Here is a 16,834-nt window from a genome sequence, read left to right as displayed (position 1 = left end):
GTGTCCAACTCATATCGGAGTGCCTCTCTGGTCCAACCAATAGAAGAGCGACACGATCGCCGAACGAGGGTTTGTTCCGGAATGAGATGAACGTTTCATGCAGAAGCTAACTGTAGCTCCCGAGTAATTGAATTTTTACCCCGCCTCGCTCCAAGTCGTGTGTTGCCACCGTACCGCGAATCGTTTCGTAAAGATCGATCTCACCATGGCGATCCGCGCAGTAAGGTTTCCTTTCTTATCCGTTTACACGCTGTGGTGCTTACTGGCAAGAGCGAAAGCACTAAGTTTACCGACTGGGATCAAGACGGTCTCACGAAAGGAGTTTTTCCAATTGCCGTTTGTGGCGTCCATTGCAGGAGCAACCGTCTTCTTGGGAGCGTCTCCAGCCGCTGATGCAGTGGAAATAGAAGGAAAGTTGGGATTTACGGATGCGCAAGTTAAGGAAATTGTGAAATCTGATGTGCTAGATCGCAAGTTTCTTGCAACTGGTGACTTAACACGGTCGATCTATCGACCGACAGCAACGTTTACCGACGAGATTGATACGTACAAGCTCGATCAATGGATGAAGGGGACGCAGCGCCTTTTCGTGGGAGACAAATGCACCGTTCGTCTTGTAGGTGACGTCGACGTAACTCCGGAGAAGATTGAATTCCGTTTTGATGAAGATCTCATGTTCCGCATACCATTTACACCAGTTGTGTCACTCACTGGTTCAATCGTTCTTAGTCGAGACGAAGCAGGATATATCACATCGTACAAGGAAAATTGGGATCAAGACGTATGGTCTGTGATCAAGACAGCCAAGTTTTAGGATGACTTTGCGCTGAAATACGTCGTGAAAGTCGTTCCATCTAGCGGTGTGCGTGCATGCCCCTTAGAAAACTAATCTAAAAGGACGTTACTAGCCATAGCGACGATGGAGTGTGAACGACAATTGTTTGAAAACAAGATCCGCTGATGATGGACAAGCCCCTATTTATTCACTGCCATTGTGCTTTCTAGATAGCGAAGCAGCATGTTAACGTCCACGAAATCGTTTCAGAAAGTTTCGAAATCCCGACTGTGCATCTTCTTCGTCTGCCACGGGCTCGTCGGGATCCACGGCCTTCTTAAATCCTCGCGTAATGGCAACTCGCGTTTCTTCGACCGATGCATCCGGTCCTAGTGGGCTTTGTGTGCTTTTTCTTCGCTCTTTGTAAAAGTTGGGATTTCTCTCGTCGATGCCAACACCTATCGGCTCTGTAATGGAGTACACGTCCGCTGGCTGTGCATCAAAGTCACAAGCCAATACAGTGATACTTATCTGTCCGTCCATTTGTGGATCCACCAAGGCACCAAATATAATATTTGCATTGTCATCCGCATTCTCATAAATTACTTCACTGGCCTCGTTGATTTCCTGCAGCCCCATATCGGCACCACCCACAATATTGAAAACGATTCGTTTGGCTCTTTGGATCGGAAAGTCCAAAAGCGGACTGGAAATAGCTGCGAGTGCGGCATCGGACGCACGATTTTTGCCGACCCCCGTTCCCACACCCATGAGCGCTGTTCCTGCGTCCTTCATAACGGCCCGTACATCGGCAAAATCTACATTCACCAAACCAGTCTTGAGGATGATTTCAGAAATGCCTACTACACCTTGTCGGAGTATATCGTCCGCTACCAGAAAAGCCTCGGTGACGGGAGTATTGTCCGGTACAATGCGCAAAAGCTTATCGTTGGAGACAACAATCAAGGTATCGACATTTTTGCGTAATTCTTCAATGGCAGCTTCGGCCTGCATCATGCGCTTGCGTCCTTCAAAGGCAAACGGTTTGGTTACCACACCAACGGTTAAGCAGCCACAATCCTGTTTGGCAATTTTAGCCAAGACTGGGGCGGCACCAGAACCCGTACCACCACCCATACCTACGCAGAGCACAAAAAGATTCTTGTTTTGTGAGGGAGAATGTCCACGAGTGTGCCGTCGGAAACAAAATGAACATGTTTTTAAAATTGTAAGGAACCATTCTTACCCTACGTATAGAAGAAAACATGTGTCAGAATGCCGGCATAAAACGATCACACAAGGTACGTTGCGGCTAAAGTGCAATACGTACTGCCGTTATAAAGACGAGATCCGTGTTATCACAAATGTGTTGCATCTCTATGATATTCTCCTCTCCAGCCCCCCGCCCGACCTAGACAAAAAAAACCAAACCAGTGAAGGATGAGGCAAGGCGGAATCGAGCCACTGCTTTCCAAAGACACTCGGTACGTACACCTGGATCTCCGCCGGCCCCCAGGCCGCGGGTCAATTGGCGCCCGATGTTAAGCACATTCGGTGCGAGAGATTTGGAAAGGGCTTGCGCGTCGGTATTGAGAGCCCAAAAAGAGACGCCTTCAATCCGTGTTTGAATCATCCGATTGACGGCGTTGCCTCCGCCTCCACCGACGCCAATGACTTTGATAACGCAGGGTGCACCAGGCTGTGTGTAGACATTGGCTTGCTCCCCAGCTCCTTGATTGAACAGGGGAGGACCGCCGTTGTATAAGTCGGAATGCAGCAATGTGTGACTAGAGGTCGACGTTTGTGACGACAAAGATCGGCTCGAAAAAGCCAGCGACGCGTGGAGCAGACAACTTATGCTCAGCAATAGCGCGGTATATCGGTTCGAAGCAGACATTATTCTCAGAGGTTGTGATACAGCAATGGCTAAAATAACTATCGAATTCAGCGAATAGGGAAAGACTGAAAAAGAAACTTCCGTTTGAAGAGGAAACAACCGAGCCGTTTCAACTTTTGGTCAAATTTCTGGCGCAGCAATCTTGAACTTGATTGACAATCAACCACTTTGAACCAACGATGTAGGTATGGATGACACTATAGTTCTCGCAGAAGGGAAGATTGCTTACGGTTAGTGGATCTGACGTAGAAAATAGATTCAAAAATGGGATGTATCGTAGCGTCCGAACAGACAGACTGCTCACAGTTAATAGATAACAAACCGTAAGCAAGACCCGCCGCGTATCCTAGTCGACGGATGCTCCGTTCCAATGTTTCCGCTTCGCGTATACGTACACGCACACAGAGGCTGGATGCTAGCCAGCTAGCTACTGAATACTACGCGCGATGAGTAGGCAGTACGAGCGCACACGCACCGGTACACCGTGTGCGCACCGCGACCGCAGAAGCAGTGTCACTGTTATTCGCCGTGATCTTCGAATTCTTCGACGGAGCCGACGCGCGTGCAAGCGACGAAAATTTCAAAAATGCGTCTGTCTGTGGTCCACCTCCGCCAAAGGGAAAGATGAATGTCGTCATTGCCATTGTAACCGTATTCTGGGAAGAAAAAATCATCCAACGGATTCTAAAAATATAAACCAATATCGCCCATTGGCCATTTATCCGTCAACCAATACAGGTACTTAAATGGGGTGAGACGTTGAAAACCGTACAATCGTCGCTCACATTTTGAGTGACATTCATCGGACCGTTCCAGTTACATGTGCCACTCTTCTTATCACAGTCGAGCAAGGTTCCGCTAGACCAGAGTAGAAAGGGAGACAGATAGTTTACTGTCAAGGACGGTGTTATCAGAGGATCGAGGCGCATATGCGGAGTAATAAGGTAGCCAGAAATAGACAATCTGCTATGCAGGTCCGGAATCTCCTTTGGAGTGCCACCATGATGGTGGCTTCGGTACAAGCAGCTCCGAATCTGCGACGGGTCAGAGAAACTTCGCTCAACAAAAAGGCAAGAAAGTTCTTGATCGGGCAAAATTCCGAAAGTCAGATTCTGGATAGCACGGAACGACTCGAAAGTCTGTTTAGTGAGAGTCTCGAGGCAATGTTTCAGCAAGAAGCACTGAGTATGGGAAAGGAGGAGCCCACCGCGGCGCCTGTTAACACGCCCGGACCGGTCCCCATGCCCGTGGAGGTTCCAACGACTGCCGCTCCAGTGGAGGGTCCAACGTCTGCCGCTCCAGTGGAGATCCCGTTACCGACAGCCTCGCCAGTGGAGATAGCGAGACCAACTTCGTTTCCTACTCAGACTCCGACAAACCTATCTGCCGCCGAGGTACCCACGACGCCCCCCATTGCAACGACGACGCCTCCAATGCCACCAACGCCAACATCACTGCCGACTCAAAGTCTCCCTAGTTCTCCCACCCTAGTACCCACTGTATCGCCCAAGGATTCCCCCACTCCAGCACCAACCGGATCGCCTACAGGTTCTCCAACCGTAGCACTGACCGGATCCCCTTCCGGTTCGCCTACAATCGCCCCGACCGATGGTCCCTCGCCCATGCCGACAATGATGCCAACACTGACTTGCAATTTGAGCGAATCCGTCCGGGCGCTCTTGATACGGATTGTTTTGAACGCTGTTTCCAACTTTGATTCCTTTCAAGACGAAAACTCGCCACAAGCGACGGCAGTTGAATGGCTTCTTGGTAACGACATGGAGTATCTCTGTCCTGGAAGCCCTACACTTATCCAACGGTATTCGCTGGCGGTGTTCTATTTCAGTACCAACGGGAATCGGTGGTCGCAATGTGCGGCTCCAGATGTTTTTAGTGATGCTGCCATTGAGTTAGCCAATGAGGCTTGCCTTGCCGAGCCGATTGCCGATACTGGATCAAATGCCTGGTTGACTCCCGGCAGCGAATGTCTGTGGGGAGGTGTTGTCTGTAATAGTGAGGGGTTTGTACAGCGTATTGACATTGGTACGTTGACAAGAGTCTTACTGCACAAAATTGTCAGGGTGTACATTTTGAATCTTACCGACGTATCCATTTGAATTTATGCAGAGCAAAATGGATTGACAGGATCCCTCCCACGAGAGCTGGAGCAGCTGACGAGCATGACGCATATGTTATTGGAAGATGGTCTGATCTCGGGAGAAATTCCTTCCGAGTTTGGCAACCTCGTAGAGCTACAAGTCCTCGATCTCAACTTCAACAGTATTTCTGGATCTATACCTGACGAGCTGTATGGTCTAGTAAAATTGCAGCAGTTGGACCTCAATGACAATAGGCTGGAAGGAACAATCAGTACCCGGATTGGTTTGCTGTCACAGCTTGCCTTCTTTCAAGTCCATGGTAACAACATGACGGGAACCATTCCGAGCGAAATGGGCAATCTGTCGATGCTCGGTACGTACGGTGTTGCCCTCCACCCTCCGAACATGCACTTTTCACTTTATTCTTCTTTACTCACGTTTTGCGATCATTGGGCAGGAGCGGCCACATTCGAAGCCAACAATTTACAAGGAAGCATGCCGGCTGGAATTTGCGCACTGCGATCACGGGAACTAGAAACACTCACGGTGGATTGTTTGACTGTCTCCGGGCGTGGGTCTCCTCCATTTGTTTCCTGTCCGTCCGACTGCTGTACCCAGTGTTTCTAAAAAAACTGAAATACAAGCGAGCACTCCTCTAGCGTGGATGGATCTTCATATCTCTTCGGTTATGACTCTCATTCACGTTACCAAAAGTTCAGCTTCTACCGTCCATAACAATATAAATGAATAAACTAATTGCAATGTAGAGGATAGTATTGGGTCGTAGATGGATAAAGTGGAGGGGCAGGTGAAACGGAACAGTGAAGTATGTTTGTCTGCGGGTATCTCTGTGCAGTGATGCTGACAGTTAATGTAAACATTACAACTCGTGTTGTACTGTTCATCACCTTACGATAGCTAGAGATGTAAATATCTATTTGGTCTGATGCAAAGAAACAGGTTGCCTTACATTAGCCTTAAGTTTGCAAAACCTCGTCTGCCATTTTTGACCCCCAGCGTGTGGATCTTTTCAGTTGGCTCCTAAAAATGGAATAAAAATATCAGGACCAAAGAGGAAGAGACGACTGTGACGACAGACACGGATCGTTTTACGATGGCAAGAAAAGTATTGACTATAATTGCACGAGTTGGCAATTGTGACCACACTATCAAACTCAGCAGGACATATTGGCTCGCCGAGTTTGGAAAATACCTCCCATCGCCATATGAGCGGCTCAATGCAGAGAAAATAGAAAGAATACTTGATTTACAGCAACCGAATCGAAAAGCCAGGTGTAGATATAGAGGCATCGAAATTGGGACCGCGGGGTGGAAGGGACCGCCAATCCAGCAGGCCGTAATCATGTCAAATCAGCAAAAAGATGGAACACCAATGGCTGGATCGGATCAGGTTTCTTTGGTAAAGGACGGATTAGCACTACAGAACCACGACAGCAACCACTTGCCGTTCTTTGCCGACGCTACATTGGATCTGGAGGAAGCACACGACATTGCCGACACACCCGAACCGACGAGACCAGTAACCCGACCCAACAAGTTACAGATCGCCGCCGCAGTCGAGCAAATCCCAATGCCTACCTTGCACTTTCTCGAATCTCCTACTGCCGACTCTTTTGCGGATGCCAACGTCGATCCAAGAACAGTAGCTGATGCTACGTCGACAGGATCGTCAATTCCTACGAACTCAATCAGCAGAGAGTCTCCTGACGACAAGTCTACGTTTGCCCGCATCACCAGTCTAGAAACAGCGTATCCTAGCATGTCCCGTACGCAACACTCGGTACCACGCTGGCCAAGAGACCTACCTTGGGCAATTGCGTTTGTCTTATTTGTACCCACAGGTCTGCTCTGGCCAATACTGACCCAAACGGAGGCAAACGAAAGCTCGCATGCTATAACATTCCACCCACTCTCAACGGCATCCTTGCACGGTTTATTCTGGAGCGCGCTGGCTTCTGTATTGCTCAGTCGAGCCTTGTATCGCACTCCGAGTGGGGGTGAAGGAGATGACGCCCGTTTCCACATCGCGCAACTGCTGACCCTGGCGGCTCCCGTCGCCGTTTGCGTACACGTGGCCCTTGTCTTACTCATCTTGTTGGCGTGCCCGCATGCGGCTCTCGCAGCCTTGGTACCGGCCTGGTTTGCAGTCAAAGACATGTATCTGTTCCGTCGCTGGAAACAACGACGATCGGCGCAGTTCAATGGACCGACAGAATCTCCAAGTACCAGCGCATTCTCGGCGGTACAATCCGTCGGTGGTACTCGACAAGCCTTTTTCCAAGCCTTGATGGGTATGACACTGGACATATTGTCCCGATCGCTCCGACGCGCTTCCTTCTATCGCGTATTGTCGGGTGTTTTGATCGTACAATGCATTACTGTTTGGCTGTGGCGGTGGGCGTTGTTGGCGGCCTTGACGATTAGCGGTAGCAGTAGTCCTTTCGGTGCGCACTCGAAAGGAATTATTTTTATGGTGGCGTTTGTGGCTGGGAAGTGGGCAACAGGTACTGTGGCTAGGTTGCTATCACTCCTGGCCTGCGGTGGCGTCACGTCTTGGGTCGCAGTCCAGCAAGAATTGCAGTCTGTCAACAATAATCCGATGTTTTATTCACAAGGATCGAATTCGAACTCGCGAAACGGAACCTACGACGCGGATCGGGACGAAAACATCGGGTACAGTGAAGATGAAACTAACGACATGCCCGAAGCCTACCGCACAGTCGATGCCTCTGTATACCAAAGTGTTCTGTCGATCGAAGATGATCTCGACGATGATTACGAACTTGACGACGATGAATTTATGGAAGCACCTTCTCGACGGGAACATTCACGAAGACGTGAAAATGCGCAACCGCAATCAACTGTCAAATCCATACTGCTGGTTGGGTTGTCGATTTCGTTTGGATCAGTTGCACAGTGCGGCTTGGTTGGTGGACTTGCACAATTTATGTGGAGTCAGTTGCGTGTAGTTGAAGCTGCACGGACGGTTCTTTCAGAAGTACGCCGAGACTCCGGCTTTCATAACATGACGATTGGAAGTAACGAGGCCGGTTTTTTTGGCAAAATGTGCAAGTGCATGCATAATATGGCAAGAAAATTTGTTCGGAATCATTCCGACTTGGCTATGACTCACGTGGCCGCCTTCTACAAGAGTTATCAAAAGGCGGCAAGGGATGTTTCCACTTTGATTGACGAATCCGGTACGTTACTTGATTTGTGATTTCACGGATGTTCGTTGTGCTGGTTTTTTGCTTTTGGGATAGACTCTCATTTTGATAGTGACACATCTCCCCAACAACCCCAAACAGGTGTGGAACCAATATTACATGATGATATCACAACTCACATGGCGGCATGTGTAGGCGGATCCATCTCCGGACTTATTGTCATTTTCACAACGTCAGTGTTGCTCTACCAAAGAGATCAAAGGCAGGACCCGGGAAGTGACCTGGAAGTAGTAGAGAATATGCTGGTGTCCTTTGCGTTGTTTTATACCCTGCTGTTCACTGTCCTGGAACCAATACGGGCCAGCATTAAGGCTGTGTATGTTTGCTTTGCGCAGCATCCCAGGAGTTTGAGCCAAGCCTTCCCTCTTATCTTTCACCGACTTACGCGGCTCTCGGATTCAAACATGTCATAGCCGAAGCTAGCACGTCAGGTTTATCATGAAGAGTTTGTTTTTCTGTGTCTATGGTACTCAGGCATTTGGGCTTCCCAAGAATCCACTCCGACGACAAGGTGTGCTTGGCTATCTTTTTATCCTCTAATCAGCAAGTCCTGCTTGCTCGTCTACTGATGTAATACTTAGGCATCGTTCGGACTTCCTCACATTCTTTCCACATTTGACAGATACGTGGATCGTATAGCGGAAAGCTTTCGAAGATGTGATCCCTCAAGCATCCATTTTTCAACCCCCAAGTGTAATAATGTTAAGTAGCGCTTCTTTTTCTGTTGGATCCGCTTTATCGCGCCATTTGACAGTGAGATTCCCAACCGGTCGGTCGCCCCTTCGCCTCGCAATGTCACTGGAGGTCAGTCGACGTCTGATCATCCAAGGTAATTGCGTTGCCATATGACGAGATCCTGTCCCGTAATTTCTTTACCTCGGCTTCATGTATAAGCTTCCTATTTTCTATTTCCATGCGAAGCGACTTGATTTTTGTGACCTGTCTCTTACTGGTTGATGTCAAGTCAGCCAGCTCTCGTTGCATCCCTTCGATAGTGTCTCGGCGTTCAACAGACGTGCTCACCATACCGGCTGGTAAACGACCCGTCTCTAATTTCATTTTCAATATCAGTTGCTCCTGAGCTTCTAGAGAATTTTCCAAGGAATTTATCAGAGTATCTCGCTGGCGGAGTCGGGTCGCCGTTTTGTTTCGAACATCTTTCAACGTGGCCTGACTTTGCATCAACTCATCATTTTTTGTTATGAGATCTTCTTGAGCCGTATTTTTCCCGGTAGAAAGTTTTTTCGAAGTTTGTCGATTGTTACGTCCTTGTCCAATGTTAGTAACGAAAGCTTCCTTTCGTAGGTATCAATTATGCTTTTCTCGGATTCTTCGCGTGCTTCGTCGGATCGTTCTAGTTTGACTTTAAACTCGTCGATTGACGAGCGTTCGCCATGCAGCTCCCGAATATACTCGCGAGCCTGGTAAAGCTGATTTGCCAGTAATTCAATCTCGGAGAGCAACTCCACTTTTTCCTTTTCGAAAGCGGACGATTCGGACGCATTTTTTGACGCGAGTAAGGTTTCGAGTTCTCGGATCGTTGCTTTTGCAGCGTCGATTGCGAAAGATTGGTTCTCAAAGCTTCGCTGCAAGATGCTGTTCTGTTCTATTAGCTCGGCTTTCTGTGTCTCGTCGAGCGAGCAGCTTCGGGAAGCCACCTTGAAGTTTCCAGCATTTATACCCTCTATTGTCAGATTACGATCCTTCAGAGCTGACTCTAAATCTTGCAACTTCTTCGCAGCCTCCGCGTACTCTAGTTTGAAGTTCTCTTCGTCCACACACAATCGTTCTTTATCGAAATTTCGGTACAATTCCGTCTTTTCGAGAGAAATTTTTTCTACCATCCTCCTGTACTCTTCTGTGAGTCTTTGAGATTCACGAGTCTCCTGTTGGGCTTCAGCAAGACAATCTGCCGATAGAGCAAACTCACGAGCTGTTCGACGAAGAAGACGTAGCTCCTCCATTTTGTCACGGTTTGACTCACGTAACTCGTCGATTTCAGCCTCCAGAACGCGATTTCGATCACTTTCGCTATTGCTTGGCGTTTCCTTTTTTCGAAGCCTAGTAATTATTTTCTCCAATTGTGTAACTAGTTCGTTCTTCTGAAGCAAAGATTTGCGCAACGAGTCAATCTGCTCATCTTGTTCAATCACCTGGCCAGCAAACATTTCGGTTTCCTGAAGTAACTTTTCAACGTCCACCCCCGGGGGCAATTCACTGTTGTTGCCGCTTGTTAAACCAAGCGTATTGAGTTCATTTGTCATTTTATCAGGACGGTGCTTCAGCTCGCCAACTGTCCGTTCACGTGACACAGTCTGCATGACATTATTCGCTATGGTATATTCACCTTCCTGGAGATGTTTTGTCTGGGTCGCAGCCTTTTCACTATCGGAGTTGATAGTAGCAAATGCCCTCCCTGTGTCGTTTACTATAGAGTCAAAATTCAGCAACTTACTTACATCATTGTTTCTGAGCTTGCAATGAGTCAGCTGTCTCTTCAGGCGGAAGATTTCTTTCGAAAGACGAACTTCTGTTTCCTTGTATTCTGCAATGGAGGCCTTCATGTCGTCAACGTGTTCTGAAATCACTCCTTTCGCCAGAGTCACGTCGATACCTTTTTCTTCAGCCATTCCAGTAATTTGGACGCTCAGAGCTTGAACATTACTGTTTGATAATATTAGCTCATGCTCTGCTGCTACCGATGCCTTAGCGAGAGTCGAGATAGCGGTATCGCGATCCTGGAGTTTTTCTCTGAGATCTCGCACTTCGACCTCTTTGTTAGCGACCACCGCCTCGAAAGTTTCGCGTGCATGCTCTCTGGCTCCACGTGCCGCTTCGAGTTCTTTACGCAAGTCTTCTTCAACTGATTGTCCATCTTGCAAACTACCAATTTGACTACGTAGTGAGGCTCCCATTGTCTGCCAACGATCCGTCACAGCGTTGTATTCTTGGCGGATAAAATTCGTTTTTTGTTCGTGCACTGCCTTCAATTTCGTCAATTCCGCTTGAGCGCTGGCCAAGGAGGACTCGCTGTGGTATAGGGCATCCTTCAAGAGAAGTTCTTTGAATACGGAAACCTTTTCCTTAACAGTGTCGAACGACTGGTCTGCGTCCAAAAGTTCTTGCCTTCGCACATCGACGCTGTCGCGCGAATCTATACTCTGAGAGTCGGTATCCGTACAGATCGTATGTTCCTGTCGTAAGCTTTCCAGTTGATAAATCAACTGCTGTTTTTCCTCTTTCCATGCATCCATTTCGCGGTAGCACGACTCTTTCGCCTGTAATTGTGCCCGTAAATCGGAAATTGTGTGTCGCTGAAAGGCCGAATCTTCCTTCATGCGAGCCAACAGAGAATCCTTGTCCCCAATTCTTGATTCCGAGGACTTGCACCGAGATTCCAGCGCTTTCATTTGCGTTTCTTTCCGTGCCAGCTCATCCTGCAGAGCCTCTCGCTGGATTTCTAGATCTGCCGTGATGCTACCGAGTTGATTCATAAAATCCACTTCCATTTTGGCTGACTGCGCTGTCAAGCGAGCATTGGATGCTTTCAGATCGTGAATTATTTGCGCTTTTGACTTTTGTGAACCGGAACCAGTCTCGTTGCGCATCGACCGGTCCAAGCTATCCTGCGAAGGCAGTCGTTCAACTCCGCCAGTACTAGTTACAGGTAGGGAAGGATAGCGAGGGGAGGCCAAGTCCTCTTGAGGCTTGACGGGCGCCACCGACCGACCCGAAATAACTTCCAGCGTTTCGGATAGCCATCTCCCCGCGGAGTTCACACTCACAGTGGACTGGCTCATGATAGCAAGGTAAAGCCCCTCTCTGGACGATTTGTTTTGAGCGACCGAGAGGGAGACACATAAGTTTTTCACTTTATACCGCAGGAAGACAACTTTGTGGTGCAGTCAGTACATTGATGTGGCGGTTTACAACACTCAGCTCAGCTACAGAGTAAACATAAGACAATATGTGCTTGGCAGTAAAGTGACTTCCTCCTATCTTGATATCGTTTTCTTTCCTAGAATTGGCGTTTCATGGGTCGTTTTTGGCTGTGTTCCTAGGGTCTTACTATTAATTATCCTCTCTCTACAGAGAGCGTAGAGGGAACTTGATGGGTTTTTGTGTCACGGTCACAGTCACTTCTGTCGGTGCCGATATTTTGTCGAACGTAAATGAAAGAGAAAACACGCTTACGGGGATGGGAAAAGGTGAAAAACTCAAAAGGGGACAGAACGTGTTCGCTTTAAGTAGCTTCATTTGGCGTCAGTCTATTGTTAAATATTTAAACTAAATACCAAAAATTTGTAACGGATGCCCACCGTTGCCGAAAAAATATATATCGCAGCGCGTCCAATGAGAGATCTCAGGGCAACCTATTTGCCACCACCAAGGAAACAAATTTGTACAGTATATTCTAGCAATGGCACTACAACAAGGAGTAGTTTGATTTTGCCCAGCCTCTCTCGTTTTCCGCGTCGACGTCTTCCAGGTCGGACGAGACGCATCGTTGTATCAAGTCGTACCTGCGAGGGCATTGTGGGACAAGTGCAGGACCAAAGGCCTGCACTGGTTGTGGCAGCGACTGCTGGAATACGTTTCCAACCAGGACGGCAATCGCTGTATGCATCCGTGACAAATTGTTGGCTTTTATTAAAATAGTTTGAATATTTAACAATATACTGGCGCCAAATGAAGCTACTTAGAGCGAACACGTTCTGTCCCCTTTAGGGAGTTTTTCACCTTCTCCCATCCCCTTAAGCGTATTTTCGCTAAATGAAAATCCAATAAATTTACTCTACTAGCTAGAGGACAAGGCAAACCATTTTTGATACAACTTCGGTGCGACACAGACACACCTGAAGCTCCATCGCCTACTACAAAAGCCGACTTGCATTTGTCACCATCCGACTCACACTCACAGTCAGTCAACGCTCACAGACCCTCAGTCCCTACGAATATTAACGAGTACAGTATAGACTCATAATCTTCGTAGTTCATTGTTTTCCTAAACGTTGTGATCTCTATTGTGGTTTTGTGTTCATCATAGTGAATAGAACTACGAAGCAACCCATACGTCCGCTGCCCCTAACCCTACGCTTCCGTCCTACCTTCCTGTCCTCCGCCGCTATGACGAACTCCACTTCGTTCACGCTCACAGTCAGTGACTTTCCTTACAAAGTCCTCGATCCCATCGCCACCCTCAGCGTTGCCCCGACCTACGCGACGATCAAGCGAGCCCAACGCCAGCTCAGCACCAATGCCGCCTCCATCTTCTCGCTCAATGGAGGCGGAGCCCATGGCCATTTAGCCCTCACTGTCACCCCCGAAGCCTATTTGGAGATCACCGATGTCCCGTTCATTGTTCCCGTCGCGCCCCCTGCTGATCCGCTTCCTGGCGAAACCCTACCGCAAATAACGCAGAACAACCTTCTCCACCAGCGCGCGAAGGAAATCTACGGCACGTATGTCTCCGTCAACAATGCGCTCCGCCGGCAGCTTCTTGACGCTGTTAGCCTCAACATAATTCCTTTGCCTTTTGTTTCAATGGCCTACAATTTGACTAGCTCAAGGTCATAATGTTTAGTTTGAAATTGCCGACGCACTTAACACTCCTTCCTTGCAAAATAATGATCACATCCCTGTCAGCCTGTGGTAGGGAAAGCACCAACAGAAATCCTTTTTCTCTTTAGCCAGTATCTTGGGCATTCTTCTTGGCCTTGTCTACTTGTGGCTACCCCAATAAAGAGATATCGCACTGCACTGCTACTTGGGACTCTTTTGCTTTGGAAATCAATACAATTGGTGAAACCACTTTATGTTGCCGGACCCAGACTCTAGCTTGGTTGGCTTTACATTAATCCAATCAAAAACACCTACTACTCAAAGTTGGTCTCACCAGAAAGATGTACGGTATCGCAGAATGAAACCGCTTCCAGACGTGGAACTTCTGCTGCGAAACGTCTGTGCCTGAATGTAAATAGATTTGCTGTTAAAGTTGACTAAACTGCTTGCTTTCGTAGATTCGCAGACGCCACTCTTGTGAGTTTTCATGCTTGTACGTTTTCCACAGGTTGGTACCCTGCCTTGACAGGCGTCTTGAGAAGGCTTTGAGAAGCCTCTCGAGAAGAAGAGACGCTTTGGGAAGGTAACTTGATGAACTTCAAAAGGACCATGCTCCACATTGCTAGATTCGACAGTACATAGACTCGAAAGATGTAAGCCCAGGTAATTGCGCTAAGATTGTCGGATCCTTTTGCATCAATGGCAAGTTCATGAATGGACCGGGAAAAGGCAATGTAAAAGGCGACGCAGTAATTCAGCAACACGACAACGTTGCCACATATCGAAAACTCGCGGTGTTGCAAAAACGCCGCGATTGCCAATATACCCATACTATATTGACCAAGTTCGGAATCGTTTCCAGCAAAGTACTTGTTGTACAGCGCCCAAATACAATAAAATAATGCAACTTTCCACACAGCAGCAAAAAGTGATGGTCGTTGTTTGAGGATCAACATCCAGGAAGCAGCTTGGGAGAGAGGCATGAGCGCCATAGTGAGAAAATTGACGGCCATATTTGGAAGGCTTCTCGTACGATATAAGTAAATAGAGTTTAATCGGAAGTCGCTTGCTGCTGATTGTGTTCGTAGTCAAACCTCAGCAACTTCAAATCAAAACGAGCTTCTATGTACCGCAACGGTTCTCTAGGTAGTAGAGGGTCGTCTCTGCTCAAATGAATCTGCTGACAATGACATGGAATATTGCGGCATACCACCAGTATACGGTAAGCCTATCGCATATCGAACAACGGGCTCGTGACGAACACGCGCCCGAGATTTATATGTATCGATGCAGACATACAAAGGATACGAAACAATTATCCAAAGGACATTTTATGTAAGTCACAAATTCGCCAATCTTCTCACACTGTCTATCTCGCTAACAATCAATTTTGATTTTGTGAAATGAACTGCAAAGCAATCCGGTCAACAAAAGAGAGCTCTTGCTCGTTTTACTTAATGTAAAGAGAGAATATATGTTACGAACAATTCAGGGAAAAGACGATTTTGTTATAGCTGCGCGTGGCGCTCATCCCTAAAATATGCACAGGATACTGTGCAAAAGCTACGAACGCATTAATGGGAGCCAAATCTCAGTTTAGCCTGACCCGCGAACTACAGCAGAAATAGCTTTATCCATCAACCCATTGTAATAATTGAAGCCTACGGTGCCTTTTGACGATCTTCCACAAAATACATTGTGACGATGAACTTCTTCGTTTCTACGTCCCAATGCGTCACGAAACGGTCTTCGCCTTTGTCTATTGATTCATTGGGAACCTTGAAGGCGACCGTTTCATATGGTTCGGCCGCAAAGAGAAGATATTGATAACGTCGGTCTGGGGGCGATTCGACGCGCTGTTCATAAGCACTCATGAAGCGGTGACGAGGCTGCAAACCTTCTTCAATCTCAGGATACTGAAGTTCAAAAGACAAGCAACGCTGATTCGTTTCCGAGTCTCGGCTCTTATAAACCTGATATGCCGGCCGCCCAATACGAACTTTTTGGATTGGAGCTGCCTGTGTCACGTCAACAGTCGGAAGCCCAGAAAAACCTTCCTGCTCTAGTTTGAGCTTTTCTAAATGAGCCCGACGAGCGAGACCCTGTTGGTGCTTTTTTCCTTGCGTATGAGCCAAGTAATTTGCTTCATCCCGATGCAAAGTCAAACAAAGTTTGCATTCATACGACCCGAGGTGATTGCGCACAAGGTATGGGTCTTTCGCAAGATCAATTGACTCCAACGCTAATTGCTTCAGACGCTCTTTACGTTCGCGTTCGCCTTGCTGCGCAGAACTTACACCTCCACCGCCAAATTTAGAGCCCACACGATTTTGCCGGTCAGTTCCGCCCAAAATGCGAAGTCTAAGGTGCAGATACTGGGGCTCAGCCACCGAAGTCATGGCTTGGTGCCGAAACCAGTGGGGGAAATCATCACGATGTAGCACTTTCCCTTGGTGCACAAAATACGCGCTCTGCGAAAAACGACGTCTTTTCGCTGATGTTAGAAGTCCAGCTCGACCAAACCCCCTTTTGTTTCCCGTGTAAGCTAACGTCAAGACACTGTACAAAAGGTCGTCGAAAGTAGAATTCAGGGGGCATGGAACGAGAAAAGTACCTCCGTCTAGAGCTTGAACGAAAACGTAAGAACCGTGACTAGCGTCAGGACGCCTCGTCATTTTAATTGCGGACGGCTGCGTTGACTTGCGCTGTCGCGAACATTTGTTAATGTAATATATGTTCCATTCATATCGCCGCTTGGGCCGGTTCTGAGATCGGATTCGCAGTCAATGTGAGGTGTATGGAGTTCACCGTCGAAAGATTCAGCACCCGGAGATGTTTTTTGTTCAAGTCGCAAATTCTACCCGTAACGCACGTTTCATCATTCGTCGACCGTGGATGTTACATTACTGTTAGTTATTAAACTGCCGCGTTAACCGATTTAAAATTTCTAGCTCGAGCGAGTTTTCGAACCCGACGTGAGCAAAGCACAAAGTATACTATATCGTATATTTTACTGTTAGTCTACCGTACATATGAAGACCACTTGACGTGGGATTTCTGTCTGTGAATTGTTGGACGTCACGGGGTACATTGGATAGAGCAGCTATAGTTACGGCAAGAGATCGTAGTCCCAAACACGTGGTAGGAATATCGCAACGAAGCTATTTTTTATGTACAGAATTTCCTTGACGGTTGGAAAGGGTTTCACTGTCCGCTCAAAAACCGCACTTCACTGTGCCTCTCATGAAGAATT

General features: G+C 47.7%; 8 protein-coding genes across 8 annotated transcripts; 4 read left to right on the top strand and 4 right to left on the bottom strand.

The window, feature by feature from the left end:
• Positions 1 to 205: 205 nt before the first annotated feature.
• PHATRDRAFT_38280 (predicted protein) lies at positions 206 to 814 on the top strand (the record flags this gene model as incomplete). The annotated part of the gene is made up of 1 exon (XM_002182369.1): positions 206 to 814. The coding sequence occupies one exon, from the start codon at positions 206 to 208 to the stop codon at positions 812 to 814; it is 609 nt and encodes a 202-aa protein (XP_002182405.1).
• Positions 815 to 1,021: 207 nt separating this feature from the next.
• On the bottom strand, positions 1,022 to 3,012 carry PHATRDRAFT_56595 (predicted protein; the record flags this gene model as incomplete). The annotated part of the gene is made up of 4 exons (XM_002182204.1): positions 2,268 to 3,012; positions 2,106 to 2,186; position 2,022; positions 1,022 to 1,914 (listed from the first exon to the last, which is right to left on the bottom strand). Exons 1-4 carry the CDS (start codon positions 2,670 to 2,672, stop codon positions 1,022 to 1,024), a joined length of 1,380 nt encoding a protein of 459 aa, XP_002182240.1. The 5' UTR covers positions 2,673 to 3,012.
• A 1,645-nt stretch (positions 3,013 to 4,657) lies between these two features.
• On the top strand, positions 4,658 to 5,122 carry PHATRDRAFT_6311 (predicted protein; the record flags this gene model as incomplete). Its single annotated transcript, XM_002182368.1, has 2 exons — positions 4,658 to 4,715; positions 4,800 to 5,122. Coding segments are annotated over 2 exons (381 nt in total), but the record flags the coding sequence as incomplete, so codon positions are not given.
• A 1,012-nt stretch (positions 5,123 to 6,134) lies between these two features.
• On the top strand, positions 6,135 to 8,593 carry PHATRDRAFT_38277 (predicted protein; the record flags this gene model as incomplete). Its single annotated transcript, XM_002182367.1, has 3 exons — positions 6,135 to 7,992; positions 8,056 to 8,335; positions 8,494 to 8,593. 3 exons carry the CDS (start codon positions 6,135 to 6,137, stop codon positions 8,591 to 8,593), a joined length of 2,238 nt encoding a protein of 745 aa, XP_002182403.1.
• Positions 8,594 to 8,640: 47 nt separating this feature from the next.
• Positions 8,641 to 12,076, bottom strand: PHATRDRAFT_47939 (predicted protein). The gene is made up of 2 exons (XM_002182203.1): positions 10,475 to 12,076; positions 8,641 to 10,435 (listed from the first exon to the last, which is right to left on the bottom strand). The coding sequence occupies exons 1-2, from the start codon at positions 11,817 to 11,819 to the stop codon at positions 9,219 to 9,221; spliced, it is 2,562 nt and encodes an 853-aa protein (XP_002182239.1). The 5' UTR covers positions 11,820 to 12,076; the 3' UTR covers positions 8,641 to 9,218.
• A 1,070-nt stretch (positions 12,077 to 13,146) lies between these two features.
• PHATRDRAFT_47938 (predicted protein) lies at positions 13,147 to 13,621 on the top strand (the record flags this gene model as incomplete). The annotated part of the gene is made up of 1 exon (XM_002182366.1): positions 13,147 to 13,621. The coding sequence occupies one exon, from the start codon at positions 13,147 to 13,149 to the stop codon at positions 13,594 to 13,596; it is 450 nt and encodes a 149-aa protein (XP_002182402.1). The 3' UTR covers positions 13,597 to 13,621.
• Positions 13,622 to 14,063: 442 nt separating this feature from the next.
• On the bottom strand, positions 14,064 to 14,675 carry PHATRDRAFT_47937 (predicted protein). The gene has a single exon (XM_002182202.1). The coding sequence runs from the start codon at positions 14,592 to 14,594 to the stop codon at positions 14,067 to 14,069; it is 528 nt and encodes a 175-aa protein (XP_002182238.1). The 5' UTR covers positions 14,595 to 14,675; the 3' UTR covers positions 14,064 to 14,066.
• Positions 14,676 to 15,242: 567 nt separating this feature from the next.
• PHATRDRAFT_14572 (predicted protein) lies at positions 15,243 to 15,902 on the bottom strand (the record flags this gene model as incomplete). The annotated part of the gene is made up of 1 exon (XM_002182201.1): positions 15,243 to 15,902. A coding segment is annotated over one exon (660 nt), but the record flags the coding sequence as incomplete, so codon positions are not given.
• Positions 15,903 to 16,834: the final 932 nt, after the last annotated feature.

This window comes from Phaeodactylum tricornutum, chromosome 15 (assembly GCF_000150955.2).
Source record: "Phaeodactylum tricornutum CCAP 1055/1 chromosome 15, whole genome shotgun sequence".
Classification (NCBI taxonomy): Eukaryota; Bacillariophyta; class Bacillariophyceae; order Surirellales; family Neidiaceae; genus Phaeodactylum; species Phaeodactylum tricornutum.
The sequence above is the reverse complement of the archived record's forward strand: the minus strand, read 5'-3'. Positions and strand labels throughout refer to the sequence as shown.